At 42.7% G+C, this 19,596-nt stretch overlaps 1 protein-coding gene across 1 annotated transcript in view; it reads left to right on the plus strand.

Moving 5' to 3' along the window:
- wdr62 (WD repeat domain 62) overlaps positions 1–19,596 on the plus strand; it is a 206,245-nt gene that overhangs the window by 160,901 nt on the left and 25,748 nt on the right. The window contains exons 25-28 of the mRNA XM_034168870.1: positions 8,056–8,172; positions 8,249–8,363; positions 10,466–10,538; positions 18,167–18,218. Of these exons, the coding sequence (XP_034024761.1) occupies positions 8,056–8,172; positions 8,249–8,363; positions 10,466–10,538; positions 18,167–18,218 (357 nt within the window). The remainder of the gene's footprint in view (positions 1–8,055; positions 8,173–8,248; positions 8,364–10,465; positions 10,539–18,166; positions 18,219–19,596) is intronic.

Below are 19,596 nucleotides of genomic sequence, written 5' to 3' on the forward strand. Positions count from 1 at the left end.
GCATGGCTTCCTGTTTACCACCATCCCTCGTCTATGAAGGACATTACCTCGTCTCTCTGCTGGACGACAGAGAAAAAAATAAACTTGGACAGACTATCTTTGGACTATCTTTTTCAGCCGTCTCTTCTTCCAGTCCTGTGAACTAATGTTACTCAGTCACTGCTACCCTCCTATACACGTCAACAAGTCAAACTTCAACTAATCTAAACGTACTTTAAAATTTAAAAACCAAGAAGTGAAGTCATTATTCCTGTCATTATTCCCACGCATCAACGCTAGTAAGTCAACTTCTGTCCGAATAAACAAAGGTTGTACCAGTCGCGGCAGCGATCCACATAAACCTTCAAAAAATACAGTTAGCAGGTCATGCATTAAAATCACAAACATTTTAAACAATCCCAAATTCATTACACACGGAACTATGTCATGAAACAATGACACAGCATCCAAACATGGGACTTGGGTGTGAGTTCACACGAAGGACTCATGTTCACACCGGTCCCAATATTTGTTTTAATTGTCAATGAGATAATCACTGTCCTTAAAAAACGATTTGTGTCGTACGCCCAATTTTAACCCCACAGATCCAGACAGAGGTGTTCCAAATAATGGTGGAATTCATCCTCAAACCTAAAGTTATGCAGAATACGCACCATTGGGGTACCTTTTGTAATGGCAAGCCAAAGAAGAGAAAAGGATTTTTTTTTTTTTCACCATGACTTTTAGCAGCATCCAAAGTTAATGGTGAGAATTTCTGAGACAGACCATCACTTTAACATAAGCAACGTTAATTTCACCGTAATTAATATTGCAGAAATTTGATAACAGGTTTCCTGCTCACTGTAGAAAAGGCGTCTTACCAGACAGACTTAATCAAGCCTCGTCGGGTAAAGTTAACACATTTGGGTCACGGCGCAACTTGTTTTTTCCCCAGTTTTTTCTGTAACACTGCTCCTTATATAGTACAAACTCGAACTATTCCACACTTTGTTCAAAATTTGTTCAAAGTCACAGCAAAAAAATATCAGGCCTGGATTCTGTAGAACTTCTCTCACAAACGAGGTCTGCTCTTACAGAATCCTGAACATTGGACACAAACAGTTTTTTAAAGCATTTCATAGGTGTGACAAAGGCGGACCTTGTTTCGCAAAATCCTTTCCTTAATTAGGCGTGACGTAGGCAAACAGCGGTCAGGGTGCCACCGGCTGAGACACACAGAGTAGCTAAGCAAAGTTAAATCCAAAGGTTCACACAAAACAGAAGGATGACCCCTGTTCTCTTGTTCCTCAGGGTATCAACATGTGCTGTGGCTAGTACATTCAGTGCTGCGTATTCCTCAAAGGTCTTTGAGCTTTTCGGTGGTCCTGTGTGGGCCAAAGTTGAACCATCAGTGATGATGACATGAGTGTCTGGCTGTTGGTCAAGACATGTTGTGTTGGTTCCGTGTGTGGAGGCCAGCCGGGATTCCTCGCACGTTTAAAGCTGATTGTCCTGTTTGAAGAACTCCTACAGGCCTGGTTCTCTGGAGATGACTTTTTGGCCATCCTCCTCCACTAACCTCTGCTTTGATGGTTCTGCAGTAGTGGAACTTTGGCTGAAGAAGCCGACTCGAATCTTCTTCACTGGTTCATAGCAAGTGGTTGGCTTGTTTTGCAAAGCCTGTGTAAACTCTTGGAGTTTTGTCCTCCACGTGTGATTGTAGCAGTTCTGCTCAGCTGGGGTGAGCAATACTTCTAGTGTCTATGGAATACAATTCATGACTCTCTTCTTGGAATGGTTTTGCTAAACTAGGTTTTGCTAAACTATAGAGAACTATTCTTGAGATTCTCTGTGAACATTTTTTTGAGCTTGAGGTGTTTGCTCATAGTGGAATGTATGTTCACATTGCCACTTTGTTTTGCCCTTCATTTTTGCATATTGACACCAGATGACTAACCTCAAGGCCAGTGACAAGGCCAGTGTCAAAGGTCTGGTGGCAGCGTTCTGAACCAGCTGAAGGCTCCTAATACTGGACTGCGGTAACTCTGAAGAAACTAGAAGAAACAAAAGCATGAATCAGGGTCTCAGCATCAGCCATTGTCAGGATGGGGCGGATCCTTGCTATATTTCGTAGATGAGAAAAAAGCAGTCCTAGTAACATGCCTGATGTGGAGGTCAAATGACAACGTGGGATCAAAAATTACCTCAAGGTAATAGTGGTGTCTGAGTCCATTGCTCGCAGAAGATCATTGATCACTTTAGTGAGAGCCGTCTCAGTGGAGTGATATTTCCTAAAAGCAGACTGTAGTGGCTCAAAGAGATTATTCTCAGTAAGATAGTCCACAAGCCGCTGTGAAACCACCTTTTCGAAAATTTTGAACAGAATGATAGATTTGATATCGGCCTGTAATTTTTCAATATCCTAGGGTCAAGATTTGATTCCTTAAGTAATGGTTTAATCACTGCAGATTTGAAACATTTAGGAACAGATCCAGAAGTTAAAGAAAGATTAATAATTTCCAGCACAGTCGGCCCAAGAGTGGACCACAGGTCCTCAGTTTTGTTGGCATCAGATCAAATAAGCAGGTTGTGCTTTTTGTTGCTGTTACAAGTTTCATCAGCATGCCTAGTGAGATACTATTAAATTCTGTAAATCTAGGTAATACCTCACTAATGGTGCCCACCTCCATAGCAGGGTGTAGTGGCTGGGCCTAGGCGTGCTGAGATATGCTCAGCCTAATATCTTCTATTTTCTTCTCGAAATAATCCAAAATATCCTGCGCTGAAAAGGGAGAACGACTAACAGGTGGCTGCCCATGAATGAGAAATGCTACCATGTCAAACGAGAACTTTGAATTATGTTTGTTTTTACTGATCAAATCAGAGTCATAGGTCTGCTTTGTAGCCAGTAGTACATGCTTATAATCTAAAATAGCATCACGCCACACAAGGTAGAACACCTCTAATTTGGAACAACGCCATTTCTGTTCCAAACCTCGAGCCTTCTGCCTGAGGTCACGTAAATAACCATTGAACCAAGGTGACTGTGCCTTGGGAGGGCGTGGCCTTAAAAGTGTAGGTGCAATCTTATCAAGTGTAGTTTTAATTTCTGAATTTAAACTATCCACAAGGCTGTCTACTGATTTAGCGTTCTCCAAACTTGAAGTTAAAATATCAGGTAGTGTAGCCTCAAGTTCAGTCATAGTTGAGGGTTTAATACAACACCGCAGTAGTAGACAAGGTTGTTGTTCCACTAAACGTGGCAGCATAAATGTAAACCTGATAAATGGTCAGAGACCATAGATGTAAGAGGCAAGATGTCGATATTCGTGACAGCAAACCCACGTGCAAGAACCAGATCCAGGGTATTTCCACTTTGCATCCACACTTTGCATAAATGGTTTGCTAAGGGGATCAGAGGGCTTATTTATATGAATGTTAAAGTCACCAATGATCAGAATGTTGTCTACACTAATTGACAAACTAGAGATGAACGCACCTAATTCATCTAAGAAGTCAGAATATGGGCCAGGGGGCCTATAAACAGTGACAAAATAACATAGCTGAGCTCCAGTTTTGTGACCCTGACAGTACTTAGCATCACAGGCAGAACGGAGAGTCAGATGTGACCCCCAATTCCTAATAAAGAAAACCTAGATTTGTAAATAAAAGCAACACCCCCGCCTTGCTTCACAACACGAGACACATGACTAAATGTGTATGCTGGTGGACAGGCCTCATTCAGAGGAAGGATAGCTGTGGGTTTGAGCCAGGTTTCACACAAGCCAATCATATCTAAATGATGATCCACGATTACATCATTAATCAACAGATTTTGAGGACAGTGATCTGATGTTAAAGAGACCCAGGATAAGGATCTCAGTGGGGATGACAGTCTGACTGTTTGGAACCCAGCGAAGCAAGCCCAGGTTCCGAGAGCGCCACTGGCACAAATCAATCCGGCGAAGACGTGGACGGCTGGCCGACAGTCCTCAGAGCCGACCAGCGGCACCACGCAGGCTTTGACTGGCTCCACAAGGCGCCAGGGCAGGACAAATCCTGCCAGAATTCTGTGCACAGCTCGTCCAGACAACAAACAGCAGGCCAAACAGAGCTTCAGCTTCACCAGTCGGCCACTTCTTCTCCCGCAGTGACGACTGTGCTTTCAGCTGAAAGGCAGCGCAGGAGCCCAGCACAGAAAAGCCGGAACCTCCGATAAAAATGGGGGAGGAAACTTCTGTCCACCTGCCGATAACCACACTGCACCCCAAAACGGGGACTAGAGATCCAGCAATGTTTGGCGATCATACACCCTCAATGACTCTGATTCAAAAACAACACAAGTTAAAAACAATAAAATAACAAACAGTCTGGAGAGCAGCAGACGAGCAGCCAGACACAACGCCACCATCTTGGCACCCCCTCAACAATTAGTTGTGATTGGGCAGCAAAGGAGTGGCAGCAGAGTGGACTTGGTGTCAGAGTGCCAACAGAGTGGGCTTGGTGTCAAAGATAACAAACAGTCTGGAGAGCAGCAGACGAGCAGCCAGACACAACGCCACCATCTTGGCACCCCCTCAACAATTAGTTGTGATTGGGCAGCAAAGGAGTGGCAGCAGAGTGGACTTGGTGTCAGAGTGCCAACAGAGTGGGCTTGGTGTCAAAGGAGTGCCAACAGAGTGGGCTTGGTGTCAAAAGAGTGCCAGCAGAGTGGGCTTGGTGTCAAAGGAGTGGCAGCAGAGTGGGCTTGGTGTCAAAGGAGTGGCAGCAGAGTGGGCTTGGTGTCAAAGGAGTGGCAGCAGTGAGGGCTAGGTGTCAAAGGAGTGGCAGCAGAGTGAGCTTGGTGTCAAAGGAGTGGCAGCAGAGTGAGCTTGGTGTCAAAGGAGTGGCAGCAGAGTGAGATTGGTGTCATAGGAGTGGCAGCACAGTGTGTTTGGTGTCACAGGAGTGCCAGCAGAGTGGGATTGTAATGCACTTTATTTGGGCATTAATCAGTCGTCTCTTGCACGTCTCCAGTTGGTGCAGAATGCTGCTGCTCGTCTTTTGACAAACACTTTTAGACGTGAGCATATTACACCCGTCCTGTACTCACTCCACTGGCTTCCAGTTGGTTTTAGAATTGATTTTAAAATGTTAATGTTTGTTTTTAAAGCTATTTATGGCCTTGCACCTCCCTACTTGTCTGAAATTTTAACTTTGCGCACCTACAGTAGGACATTAAGGGCGTCTGGCCAGCTTTACTTAGATGTTCCAAGGTCAAGATATAAACGCTGCGGTGATCATGCTTTCGCGGTAGCTGGCCCCAGACTGTGGAATGAGCTACCTCTTGAGTTACGTACTATTCCTGACCTAGCACTTTTTAAATCTAAGTTAAAGCTTATTTATTTAAACTGGCTTTTAACACTTAGTGGGGAGGTGACATGTTCTGTTATTTTTATGTTCTTTTTTTAATGTGTTGTTTTAAAATTTTATATGTGTTTTATTTTTGTAAATTTGTGTTTTTAATGTTAAGCACTTTGGACACCAGTCAGTGCTGTAAAGCGCTTTATAAATAAATGTTGATTAATTGATTGATTGATTGATAGGAGTGCCAGCAGAGTGGGCTTGGTGTCAAAAGAGTGCCAGCAGAGTGGGCTTGGTGTCAAAAGAGTGGCAGCAGAGTGGGCTTGGTGTCATAGGAGTGGCAGCAGAGTGGGCTTGGTGTCATAGGAGTGGCAGCAGAGTGGGCTTGGTGTCACAGGAGTGGCAGCAGAGTGGGCTTGGTGTCACAGGAGTGGCAGCAGAGTGGGCTTGGTGTCATAGGAGTGGCAGCAGAGTGGGCTTGGTGTCATAGGAGTGGCAGCAGAGTGGGCTTGGTGTCATAGGAGTGGCAGCAGAGTGGGCTTGGTGTCATAGGAGTGGCAGCAGAGTGGGCTTGGTGTCATAGGAGTGGCAGCAGAGTGGGCTTGGTGTCAAGGGAGAGGCAGCAGAGTGGGCTTGGTGTCAAGGGAGTGGCAGCAGAGTGAGCTTGGTGTCATAGGAGTGGCAGCAGAGTGAGCTTGGTGTCATAGGAGTGGCAGCAGAGTGAGCTTGGTGTCATAGGAGTGGCAGCAGAGTGGGCTTGGTGTCAAAGGAGTGGCAGCAGAGTGGGTTTGGTGTCAAAGGAGTGGCAGCAGAGTGGGCTTGGTGTCAAAGGAGTGGCAGCAGAGTGAGCTTGGTGTCACAGGAGTGGCAGCAGAGTGAGCTTGGTGTCAAAGGAGTGCCAGCAGAGTGGGCTTGGTGATCTTGAGACAGCCATTCATGCTTTCATCAGCTCCAGACTTGATTATTGTAATGCACTTTATTTGGGCATTAATCAGTCGTCTCTTGCACGTCTCCAGTTGGTGCAGAATGCTGCTGCTCGTCTTTTGACAAACACTTTTAGACGTGAGCATATTACACCCGTCCTGTACTCACTCCACTGGCTTCCAGTTGGTTTTAGAATTGATTTTAAAATTTTAATGTTTGTTTTTAAAGCTATTTATGGCCTTGCACCTCCCTACTTGTCTGAAATTTTAACTTTGCGCACCTACAGTAGGACATTAAGGGCGTCTGGCCAGCTTTACTTAGATGTTCCAAGGTCAAGATATAAACGCTGCGGTGATCATGCTTTCGCGGTAGCTGGCCCGAGACTGTGGAATGAGCTACCTCTTGAGTTACGTACTATTCCTGACCTAGCACTTTTTAAATCTAAGTTAAAGCTTATTTATTTAAACTGGCTTTTAACACTTAGTGGGGAGGTGACATGTTCTGTTATTTTTATGTTCTTTTTTTAATGTGTTTTAAAATTTTATTTTATATGTGTTTTATTTTTGTAAATTTGTGTTTTTAATGTTAAGCACTTTGGACACCAGTCGGTGCTGTAAAGCGCTTTATAAATAAATGTTGATTAATTGATTGATTGATTGATAGGAGTGCCAGCAGAGTGGGCTTGGTGTCATAGGAGTGGCAGCAGAGTGAGCTTGGTGTCATAGGAGTGGCAGCAGAGTGAACTTGGCGATAAAGGAGTGGCAGCAGAGTGGGCTTGGCGTCAAAGGAGTGGCAGCAGAGTGGGCTTGGCGTCAAAGGAGTGGCAGCAGAGTGGGCTTGGCGTCAAAGGAGTGGCAGCAGAGTGGGCTTGGCGTCAAAGGAGTGGCAGCAGAGTGGGCTTGGCGTCAAAGGAGTGGCAGCAGAGTGGGCTTGGCGTCAAAGGAGTGGCAGCAGTGATGTGATGCTGACACCAAATTCCAGATTTTTTTCAGTGAAGCATGATCTTCTGACCATGTAAGGATCGAAGTACAGTCATTTACCTCCTTAACTGTTACCTTCTGTAGCCACTCGTGCTCAAGTGCAAGTTGTGGCTGACTTTGACACTGGGGCATTGGGTGGCAAAGGGTTCTTTGTCTTGTAGGAGGCAGGGTGGATGTTGGTGAATGAGTCAGGAAGTTCTGGAACAGACTTTACTTTTTCTGAACCAGATCTGACTACTGCTTTCCTTGGTAGGCTGTTGAAATGCAGAGGCACCTGGTGCCACGGAGAGATGTCATAGCAGTTGTTGCAAACGGGCTGTGGTCAGTGTAGTCCGTGACAGGAGTGGTGAGTGACCCTTCTCATAGTGCTATGGACAGATCACTTCTTCCTCAGCACACACTGATTGTTCCCACCTGTTGATCAGTGAAATCACCTGATGCAGTGGGTGGCTGCAAAGAAAACCTGCACCTCTCGGCCCTTTCTGGAGCGAGTTTGAGACCTCTAACATCTTTGTCCCTTCTGTACTGCAGGGCGACCCTGCGGAGTGTTGAACCTCTGTGCCCATGTCACGTCACACATGGCTCGTACCAGCCGACACGGCCGCCCGCTGATGGCTTTAGACCAGCCGCACAAAAACTTTAACATAAGTGATCACACATGCTGACAACTTTTCATATGGGCTCTCGATATCATAATCCACCAACCCAATCGAAAATTATCAGTGGGTTTTCTTTTCCTTTAAGGTGAACAGGTGGACTCCGCCTCCATGTCCGTGTGTGTTCACACTGAGGCTGTGTGTCTGTGTGTGTGTGTGTGTCTCCTGTGTAGACGTGGACTCCCTCAGTCAGGGCAGCTCTACAGGAAGTGCAGTCGTAGAGGAGGAAGAGGAGGAGTCAAGCTCTCTGATGACTCACTTTGACACCCTAGCTTTGAGTCTGTCTGATGGTGGGTCATGTGACTCAGAGTCACCTGCCACTGTGTGACTGTCAGACTGACGTGTTTGTCACCTTTGACCTTACAGAAAAGTTTGAGATGGATCTCCGGACTCTGCAGCCTCCAGATGAGAAACATTTTCTGAACCCCCGACTCAGCATCTCCAGCCGCTTCCTGTCCCGCTTCAAGGACAGAATCCGCTCTGGAGGGGATTGGACCCGGGTCGCCGGTGGTGACGGGTGAGATGAAGTGCCTGCATTCAACTGTTTTTTTGGTGATGAGTTCCTGCTGTGACACAGATCCATCGTGATGCTGAAGAACAGCGGGAGCTGCACATGAAGCACGTTCAGCGTCTATTCATAGATCTCAAACCACTTAAAATGCTCCTGTCTGTGTGCGTGTGCGCACGCGGTACAAGGTATTTGCACAATTGAATAAATCATTTTCTACATCGGAGGACGTTGTGCGCCGTGCAGAGTTGAGCGCACACTAAAGTGAGAGTGACTCTGAGTGACAGGGTGAGAGTGAAGATGTGGATCACAAACACAACACACAGGAATCTCACTGGCAAAATGACTTGATTATCTTTTGCACATAAATTACTCAAGCGTTGGGAATGAATGATATGAGGTACTCAGGACTCCCCCTGAAGTACAGGAAGTGTGGCACAGCACCACCTTCTTACATTCTCAGCACCGTCATGCTGATTTTCAAGTTGAGGGTGTTCACTCTGTTTTTTTTAGGGTCATTTTGTTTAAATTTATTCAAATTGGTCAGTTTGCAGCCACACACAGTGATTTCTCTCATCTTTATTGTTTCCTGTTTAGGGGAGGTGATGGTTTAGTGGTTAAGTGTTGGGACTGACACCAGAGGATCCTCGGTTCAAATCCCAGCCTGACTGGAAAATCACGAAGGGCCCTTGGGCAATGTCCTTAATCCCCCTAGTTGCTCCCGGTGTGTAGTGAGCGCCTTGTATGACAGCAGCCCGACATCGGGGTGAATGTGAGGCATTATTGTAAAGCGCTTTGAGCGTCTGATGCAGATGGAAAAGTGCGATATAAATGCAGTCTCTTTAACATTTTATTCCTGTATAATCTCATAAAGCAGACATCTCATGCAAGACTCACATGTCATTGGTCTGGCGAACTGTCACTCAAAAAACATAAAGTGCTGCTATTGGTGGAATATCTGACATGACACAAAGGTTTAAGAGCACCATTTCTGTGGGGAAAGTTCACCAACGTGTGGGCGGGAATCATGACGAAGCGTAAGAGCAACACAAACGCTGCACATCACAGGACAAGACAGGTACCCACCATCCGTGAAATGGACAACCATCGACGACCACAGTGGGGAGTGGGGGGGACGGAAGAACAGCTCATCATGAATAAAGACACTTTGAGAAAATAGTTAAAAGTTCATTTATGAATCTGTTAAAACATGACATCAAATAAAAAAAGCAGGCGTCACACAAATATAACAATAAATAAGCAAGATCAGTACACACATCAAAGTTTATTTTATTTGATTATTGTTTTAAATTTTTAAAACAATTAATAAAAACAATTAATAAAAATTTAAATTTTTATTGCCCACAGCTGGTGGACTTTGCCCACAGCTGGTGGACTTTGCTTACAGCTGGTGGGCTTTGCCCACAGCTGGTGGACTTTGCTTACAGCTGGTGGACTTTGCCCACAGCTGGTGGACTTTGCTTACAGCTGGTGGACTTTGCCCACAGCTGGTGGACTTTGCCCACAGCTGGTGGACTTTGCCCACAGCTGGTGGACTTTGCCCACAGCTGGTGGACTTTGCTTACAGCTGGTGGACTTTGCCCGCAGCTGGTGGACTTTGCCCGCAGCTGGTCGACTTTGCCCGCAGCTGGTCGAGGGACACCGGTCCATTGCAGGCAACTTCCTATGACCAGTATCTCTTTACAGCTGAGGGAACTAAGACAACGCAGGTGAAGTGTCCAGTCCAAAGACACAGATGGGCAGTGTGAAGGACACACCTGGAATTGGGATCTGGTTGATATGTTGGGAGTCTGACGTTACCGACAGAACCCTTTGCTCAGTCACAGGAGTTTTCTTCCTCTAATATGAAATTCAAAAGAAAACAAAAAAGCGCAACAACCACTTTTTGTTGTTGTTTAATTTTGTGAGCTGGCGGAGACGTGACATGAGCTGAATGCTGGACTGAAATCAGATTTTCAACGTGGTCATTGGAGACATATTTGAATCAGATCAGATCTTAATGGGCCAAATGTTTCCATTTTCTGACACACTTCAAACTTATTTGTTTTTAGGGTTTTTCCAAGACGAGCTCCGCCCTCTGTGTCCATCCCTTCCAGGATCTCAGAAGATGACATCAGCAACACATCGGTAAAGATGTTCCACCTGGATTACAGACACCTAACCAGAAAAACATCTCGGTGACATCAGTTTAACACCAAAAAACATCTGCGTTACATCAATTTAACACCAAACAACATCTGAGTTACATCAATTTAACACCAAAAAACATCTGAGTGACATCAGTTTAACACCAAAAAACATCTGAGTGACATCAGTTTAACACCAAAAAACATCTGAGTTACATCAATTTAACACCACAAAACATCTGAGTTACATCAATTTAACACCACAAAACATCTGAGTGACATCAGTTTAACACCAAAAAAAACATCTGAGTGACATCAGTTTAACACCAAAAAAAACATCTGAGTGACATCAGTTTAACACCAAAAAAAACATCTGAGTTACATCAATTTAACACCAAAAAAAACATCTGAGTTACACCAATTTAACACCAAAAAAAACATCTGAGTTACATCAATTTAACACCAAAAAAACATCTGAGTGATACCGGTTTAACACCAAAAACATCTGAGTTACACCAATTTAACACCAAAAACATCTAAGTTATACCAATTTAATACCAAAAACATCTCAGTGACATCAGTTTAACACCAAAAAAACATCTGAGTGATACCGGTTTAACACCAAAAACATCTGAGTTACACCAATTTAACACCAAAAACATCTGAGTTATACCAATTTAATACCAAAAACATCTCAGTGACATCAGTTTAACACCAAAAAAACATCTGAGTGACATCGGTTTAACACCAAAAACATCTGACATCAATTTAACACTTAAAAACATCTGAGCGACATCAATTTAACACCAAAAACATCTGAGTTACACAAATGTAACATCAAAACATCTCAGTGACATCAATTTAACACCAAAAAAACATCTGAGTGACATCAGTTTAACACCAAAACCATCTCAGTAACATCACTGTAACACCAAAAAACATCTTAGTGACATCGGTTTAACACCAAAAACATCTCAGTAACATCACTTTAACACCAAAAACATCTGAGCGACATCGGTTTAGCACCAAAAAATATCTGAGCGACATCAATTTAACACCAAAAACATCTCAGTGACATCACTTTAACACCAAAAAACATCTGAGCGACATTAATTTAACACCAAAAACATCTCAGTAACATCACTTTAACACCAAAAAATATCTTAGTGACATCGGTTTAACACCAAAACCATCTCAGTAACATCACTGTAACACCAAAAAACATCTTAGTGACATCGGTTTAACACCAAAAACATCTCAGTGACATCAATTTAACACCAAAAAAACATCTGAGTGACATCAGTTTAACACCAAAACCATCTCAGTAACATCACTGTAACACCAAAAAACATCTTAGTGACATCGGTTTAACACCAAAAACATCTCAGTGACATCAATTTAACACCAAAAAAACATCTGAGTGACATCAGTTTAACACCAAAACCATCTCAGTAACATCACTGTAACACCAAAAAACATCTTAGTGACATCGGTTTAACACCAAAAACATCTCAGTAACATCACTTTAATACCAAAAACATCTGAGCGACATCGGTTTAGCACCAAAAAATATCTGAGCGACATCAATTTAACACCAAAAACATCTCAGTGACATCACTTTAACACCAAAAAACATCTGAGCGACATTAATTTAACACCAAAAACATCTCAGTAACATCACTTTAACACCAAAAAATATCTTAGTGACATCGGTTTAACACCAAAAACATCTCAGTAGCATCACTTTAACACCAAAAACATCTGAGTGACATCACTTTTACACCAAAAAACATCTGAGTGACATCAGTTTAACACCAAAAAACATCTGACATCAATTTAACACTTAAAAACATCTGAGCGACATCAATTTAACACTTAAGAACATCTGAGCGACATCAATTTAACACCAAAAACATCTCAGTAACATCACTTTAACACCAAAAAACATCTGACATCGGTTTAACACCATAAACATCTCAGTAGCATCACTTTAACACCAAAAAATATCTCAGTAACATCACTTTAACACCAAAAAACATCTGAGTGACATCGTTTTAGCACCAAAAAATATCTGAGCGACATCAATTTAACACCAAAAAACACCTGAGTGACATTGTTTTAGCACCAAAAAACATCTGAGTGACATTGTTTTAGCACCAAAAAACATCTGAGTGACATCGGTTTAACACCATAAACATCTCAGTAGCATCGGTTTAACACCATAAACATCTCAGTAGCATCACTTTAACACCACAAAAACATCTCAGTAGCATCACTTTAACACCACAAAAACGTCTCAGTAACATCACTTTAACACCAAAAAACATCTGAGTGACATCGTTTTAGCACCAAAAAATATCTGAGCGACATTGATTTTGCACCAAAAAATATCTGAGCGACATCAATTTAACACCAAAAACATCTCAGTAGCATCACTTTAACACCAAAAAACATCTCAGTAGCATCACTTTAACACCAAAAAACATCTGAGTGACATCAATTTAACACCAAAAAACATCTGAGCGACATCGGTTTAACACCAAAAACATCTCAGTAACATCACTTCAACACCAAAAAACATCTGAGCGACATCGGTTTAACACCAAAAACATCTCAGTAACATCACTTCAACACCAAAAAACATCTGAATGACATCAATTTAACACCAAAAACATCTGAATGACATCAATTTAACACCAAAAAACATCTGAATGACATCAATTTAACACCAAAAAACATCTGAATGACATCAATTTAACACCAAAAAACATCTGAATGACATCAATTTAACACCAAAAAACATCTCAGTAACATCACTTTAACACCAAAAAATATCTGAGTGACATCAATTTAACACCAAAAACATCTGAGTGACATCAATTTAACACCAAAAACATCTGAGTGACATCAATTTAACACCATAAACATCTGAGTGACATCAATTTAACACCATAAACATCTCAGTAGCATCACTTTAACACCAAAAACATCTCAGTAACATCACTTTCACACCAAAAACATCTGAGCAAATAACTTTGGATAACTCCTGAGGAGAGCTACAGTACATTGGGGAATATGCACATTCAAATATGTTTTTTTTATTATTATTATTAATGTCTTTGTTGCTTTTTTTCTTGATGGTGAAACTTGAGCTGCAAAGCTTTTTCACAGCCTCCCGATCATAGACATTATATACACTAGTGTTCAGAATAATAGTCATGCCATGTAACTAAAAAGATTAATCCAGGTTTTGAGTATATTTCTTAGTTGTTACATGAAAAACAATTTTACCAGTAGATTCAGTAGATTCTCACAAATCCAACAAGACCAAGCATTCATGATATGCACACTCTTAAGGCTATGAAACTGGACTATTAGTAAAAAAAAGTAGAAAAGGGGGTGTTCACAATAATAGTAGTGTGGCATTCAGTCAGTGAGTTCCTCAATTTTGTGGAACAAACAGGTGTGAATCAGGTGTCCCCTATTTAAGGATGAAGCCAGCACCTGTTGAACATGCTTTTCTCTTTGAAAGCCTGAGGAAAATGGGGTGGTGGCCAAGTGGTTAATGCGCTTGGTTTCAGTTCAGAAGGTTCCTGGTTCAAATCCCACCCCTGCCACATTTCTCCATGTAATGTGGAGTTGCGTCAGGAAGGGCATCCGGCATAAAACCTGTGCCAGTTCAACATGCAGATCCACCTTGGATTTGCTGTGGTGACCCCGAGTGCAAACAAGATAGCAGCCGAAGGGACTTACACAATAATAGTAGCATCTGCTGTTGACGCTACAAACTCAAAACTATTATGTTCAAACTGCTTTTTTATCAATCCTGTGAATCACTAAACTAGTATTTAGTTGTATAGCCACAGTTTTTCATGATTTCTTCACATCTGTGAGGCATTAATTTTGTTGGTTTGGAACCAAGATTTTGCTGGTTTACTAGTGTGCTTGGGGTCATTGTCTTGTTGAAACACCCATTTCAAGGGAATGTCCTCTTCAGCATAAGGCAACATGACCTCTTCAAGTAGTTTGACATATCCAAACTGATCCATGATACCTGGTATGTGATATATAGGCCCAACACCATAGTAGGAGAAACATGCCCATATCATGATGCTTGCACCACCATGCTTCATTGTCTTCACTGTGAACTGTGGCTTGAATTCAGAGTTTGGGGGTCGTCTCACAAACTGTCTGCGGCCCTTGGACCCAAAAAGAACAATTTTACTCACATCAGTCCACAAAATATTCCTCCATTTCTCTTTAGGCCAGTTGATGTGTTCTTTGGCAAATTGTAACCTCTTCTGCACATGTCTTTTATTTAACAGAGGGACTTTGCGGGGGATTCTTGCAAATAAATTAGCTTCACACAGGCGTCTTCTAACTGTCACAGCACTTACAGGTAACTCCAGACTGTCTTTGATCATCCTGGAGCTGATCAATGGGTGAGCCTTTGCCATTCTGGTTATTCTTCTATCCATTTTGATGGTTGTTTTCCATTTTCTTCCACGCATCTCTGGTTTTTTTTTTTTGTCCATTTTAAAGCATTGGAGATCATTGTAGATGAACAGCCTATAATTTTTTGCACCTGCGTATAAGTTTTCCCCTCTCCAATCAACTTTTTAATCAAACTACACTGTTCTTCTGAACAATGTCTTGAACGTCCCATTTTCCTCAGGCTTTCAAAGAGAAAAGCATGTTCAACAGGTGCTGGCTTCATCCTTAAATAGGGGACACCTGATTCACACCTGTTTGTTCCACAAAATTGACGAACTCACTGACTGAATGCCACACTACTATTATTGTGAACACCCCCTTTTCTACTTTTTTTTTTTACTAATAGCCCAGTTTCATAGTCTTAAGAGTGTGCATATCATGAATGCTTGGTCTTGTTGGATTTGTGAGAATCTACTGAATCTACTGGTATCTTGTTTCCCATGTAACAATAAGAAATATACTCAAAACCTGGATTAATCTTTTTAGTCACATAGCACTACTATTATTCTGAACACTACTGTACGTACGTTTCGTGGACTGCCGCTGCCTATTGGAGCTGATGTATCAGCTGGCTGCCATCTTGGATGGGTCCCTGTTGCGCCCCCAGTGCATTTGTTTGTACTGAGGAAGGTGGATCCCCAACTACAATAATCTATAACTCCCCAAATTTTTCCCCATTTTCCCACGGTTTGATTTGTTAGAAACAGCAGAGATTCAGTTACAATACTGGATGCTGTCACACATTAAAAGTACATACTTTCATGCTGAAAGTCTGCTTTTTAACAAGGACATATGCTATGGCATATAGATAAATGTATAAATTAATTGTATAATTTAGTAAAGAAACAAGTTGAGATTGTTCATTTGAATTTATTTCTCTCTCTCTCTCTCTCTCTCACACACACACAGGGGACATCACTTTAGTTTCCTCTGCTTTGCTCACCAGGTTTTGTTACAAGATGAATTTTTTTTTTCAAGGCTAGGAAAATAAACTAATATAATTCCAGGTCATTCCAGGGTCTTAAACTACCTTGTTAGTCTTTTGACTGGGGCTGGAGAGTTAAAAGCCTTGAATAAGAACTGTGTTGCAGCACAAAATACAGACAAATCTGCTCACACTCCATTGTCTCTGGTGCGAGCCTAGAAGCCTTTTCACACTCTGGGAACGTGCATGCACAACCAGGTTGGTTCAGAGATCGAGAGTTGTAAAAACGTAAACAGTTGCTCGGTCGATCACAAATAATTTATTTCGTGCACTCAGAAATACAAACATAATGTGCAAGATTTATAGAGGTCCACAAAGAGAAACAGTGATCAGCTGATTCTGTTTACAAATAGACACTGTGTGGGTCGGCAGTGGGTCGAGTCTGACAAAATCTGAGTGCTCAGTTCGTGTGCAGCATAAGATTCAGTTTTTCTTCCTTTTCAAGGAATCAACAATCCAACGGGAAAAATAGAAGTCTCTGTCATTCTCTCTGCCCACATAGTCAGTCACGATGCTTCCATGAGTTTACACCTCTTTACACCTGCACTTTACACCTCTTTACACCTGCAGTTTACACCTCTTTACACCTGCAGTTTACACCTCTTTACACCTGCAGTTTACACCTCTTTACACCTGCAGTTTACACCTCTTTACACCTGCAGTTTACACCTCTTTACACTTGCAGTTTACACCTCTTTACACTGGCAGTTCACACCTCTTTACACCTGCACTTTACACCTCTTTACACCTGCACTTTACACATCTTTACACCTGCACTTTACACCTCTTTACACTTGCAGTTTACACCTCTTTACACTTGCAGTTCACACCTCTTTACACCGGCAGTTTACACCTCTTTACACCGGCAGTTCACACCTCTTTACACCTGCACTTTACACCTCTTTACACCTGCACTTTACACCTCTTTACACCTGCACTTTACACCTCTTTACACCTGCACTTTACACCTCTTTACACCTTTTTTTTTTTTAGATTCTGTCTCTCACAGTTGAAGTGTACCTATGATAAAAATACAGACCTCTACATTCTTTGTAGGTGGGAAAACCTGCAAAACTGACAGGGGGTCAAATACTTACTTGCCTCACGTATCTTTGGGCAGTTTGGTCCATTCCTCTTTGCAGCACCTCTCAAGCTCCATCAGGCTGGATGGGGAGCGTCGGTGCACAGACATTTTCAGATTTCTCCAGAGATGTTCAGTCAGATTCAGGTCTGGGCTCTGGCTGGACCACTCAAGGACATTCACAGAGTTGTCCTGCAGCCACTCCTTTGATATCTTGGCTGTGTGTTTAGGGTCATTGTCCTGCTGAAAGATGAACCGTCGCCCCAGTCTGAGGTCAAGAGTGCTGTACATTGCTGCATTAATCTTTCCCTCAATCCTGACTAGTCTCCCAGTTCCTGCTGCTGAAGAACATCCCCACAGCATGATGCTGCCACCACCATGCTTCACTGTAGGGATGGTGCCTGGTTTCCTCCAAACAAGATGCCAAAGAGTTCAATCTTTGTCTCATCAGACCAGAGAATTTTGTTTCTCTTGGTCTGAGAGTCCTTCAGGCGCCTTTTTGTCAAACTCCAGGTGGGCTGCCATGTGCCTTTTACTAAGGAGTGGCTTCCGTCTGGACACTCTACCATACAGGCCTGATTGGTGGATTGCTGCAGAGATGGTTGTCCTTCTGGAAGGTTCTCCTCTCTCCATAAAAGAATGCTGGAGCTCTGACAGAGTGACCACCGGGTTCTTGGCCACCTCCCTGACTTCTCCCAGCTCTAGGAAGAGTCCTGGTGGATCTGAACTTCTTCCATTTACAGATGATGGAGTCCACTGTGCTCATTGGGACCTTCAAAGCAGCAGAAGTGTTTCTGTTCCCTTTCCCCAGATTTGTGCCTCCAGACAATCCTGTCAGGTCTACAGACGATTCCTTTGACTTCATGCTTGGTTTGTGCTCTGACTGTCATCTGTGGGACCTTATATGTAGACAGGTGTGTGTCTTTCCAAATCATGTCCAATCAACTGAATTTACCCCAGGTGGACTGATTGGGTGGTTTCACTTTGTGGTAGATTTGGGTCTGGATCCATCTCAGTCCCGCAGACTCTTTCTTCAGGCTAAACATCTCATGGTTGTTTGTGTTTTCAGGTGGGTTTGGAGCCAAGTGAGCAGGTGAAGCAAAGTGAACATGGCTCCAGCGGTAAGTTGTCAGTCGCACAACAAGACCATCAGCAAACAGGAACCTGTGTCCTGGATCAAACCTTCAGTCTGAAAACCTGAAACAAAATCTGTCTCATTTTCTTTCTTTTTTTTTTTGTCTCCTGTGGGTGTTAGTCATGTTCCTGTTACAATGCTTTAATCGCGAGCTCATTTTGCTAACATTTAAACATTTAAATCACAAAAATGTCAGCATATAAATAAATAAAAAAATAATTTAAAAAAGGGCTGTATATGTCCCAGGAATACAGGATTGGGTTTGGGATGGAGCTTAGCTTGTGGCAATTTGACTCTGCAGATCCCCGTGAGCTGATCCCTGATAACACGGAACGGGCTCTAAGCTAACAAAACCACTTTGATTGGTCAGGATTTGTTGAAGGGTGGAGCTTCTACCAGCAGTGGGCCGGGTGGAGCCAAAGATAACAGCCAGGGTGACCCAGTGTCACCGACTGAATGCCCCCTAAAAATCGGTCCCCCCTGACTTCACTGCACATGCGTCATTTCGGAGCGTCAGCTGCAGTTCATTGATTATTATCACCTTGTTTCTGCTTCAAACTGCCTCCAGTCATCATCTATCTCAGTGACATGATATCTGAAGCTTTGGTACAACAATCATTTACACATAAATTCAGCATTATTTCATCATAAAAGAGGGCGGAGCGATCAGAGCGCACCACAGTGACAGCTGCGCCTATGTCATTGCAGAGTGTCAGTAACGACTCATTTCTGCTTAAAACGGCCTCATTCATTCAATCAATCAATCATTCTATTTATATAGTGCCAAATCACAACACTGCCTGAAGGCGCTTCACACAAGTAAGATCTAGTCTAGATTTGATGTTTTGTTGAAAGAATCAAGTACTTTTATAGCTAGAATTTTATAGACTTACAGCAAAAGAGAAAAGACAGCACTCTTTCTGTCTGTCTCTCTCTCCTCAATTACATTGGAGCTTTATTGACATGGGAAACATGTTTACATTGTCAAATCAAGTGTTAATGTAAAAACTCAAAATTAAGTCCTCTCTCTCTCTCTGAATTCAATTTCAGTTGAAACATGCATTTACATGGTCAAAGCAAGTGTTGGAGCAAAAAAAAAAAGTTGTCTCCTCTCTCGCTCTCTCTGTCTCTCACATGCTCCCTCTCTCTCGCTCCCTCTCTTTCATGCTCACTTCCTCTCTCTCTCTCCCTCTCTCTGTCTCTCGCACACACTCCCTCTCCCTCGCTCACCGTTTTCCTGCTAAGAGCAAACTTGTAACTTTTTGGAAAACAAAGCCTTTCAACTGTAAAATAAACCGTGAATTTCTGAACATATCATCAGCCAGCCTCACGCAAGGAACTCTCGATTAATACTGAAGGATTTT

Source organism: Thalassophryne amazonica, chromosome 4 (genome assembly GCF_902500255.1).
Source record: "Thalassophryne amazonica chromosome 4, fThaAma1.1, whole genome shotgun sequence".
NCBI lineage: Eukaryota > Metazoa > Chordata > Actinopteri > Batrachoidiformes > Batrachoididae > Thalassophryne > Thalassophryne amazonica.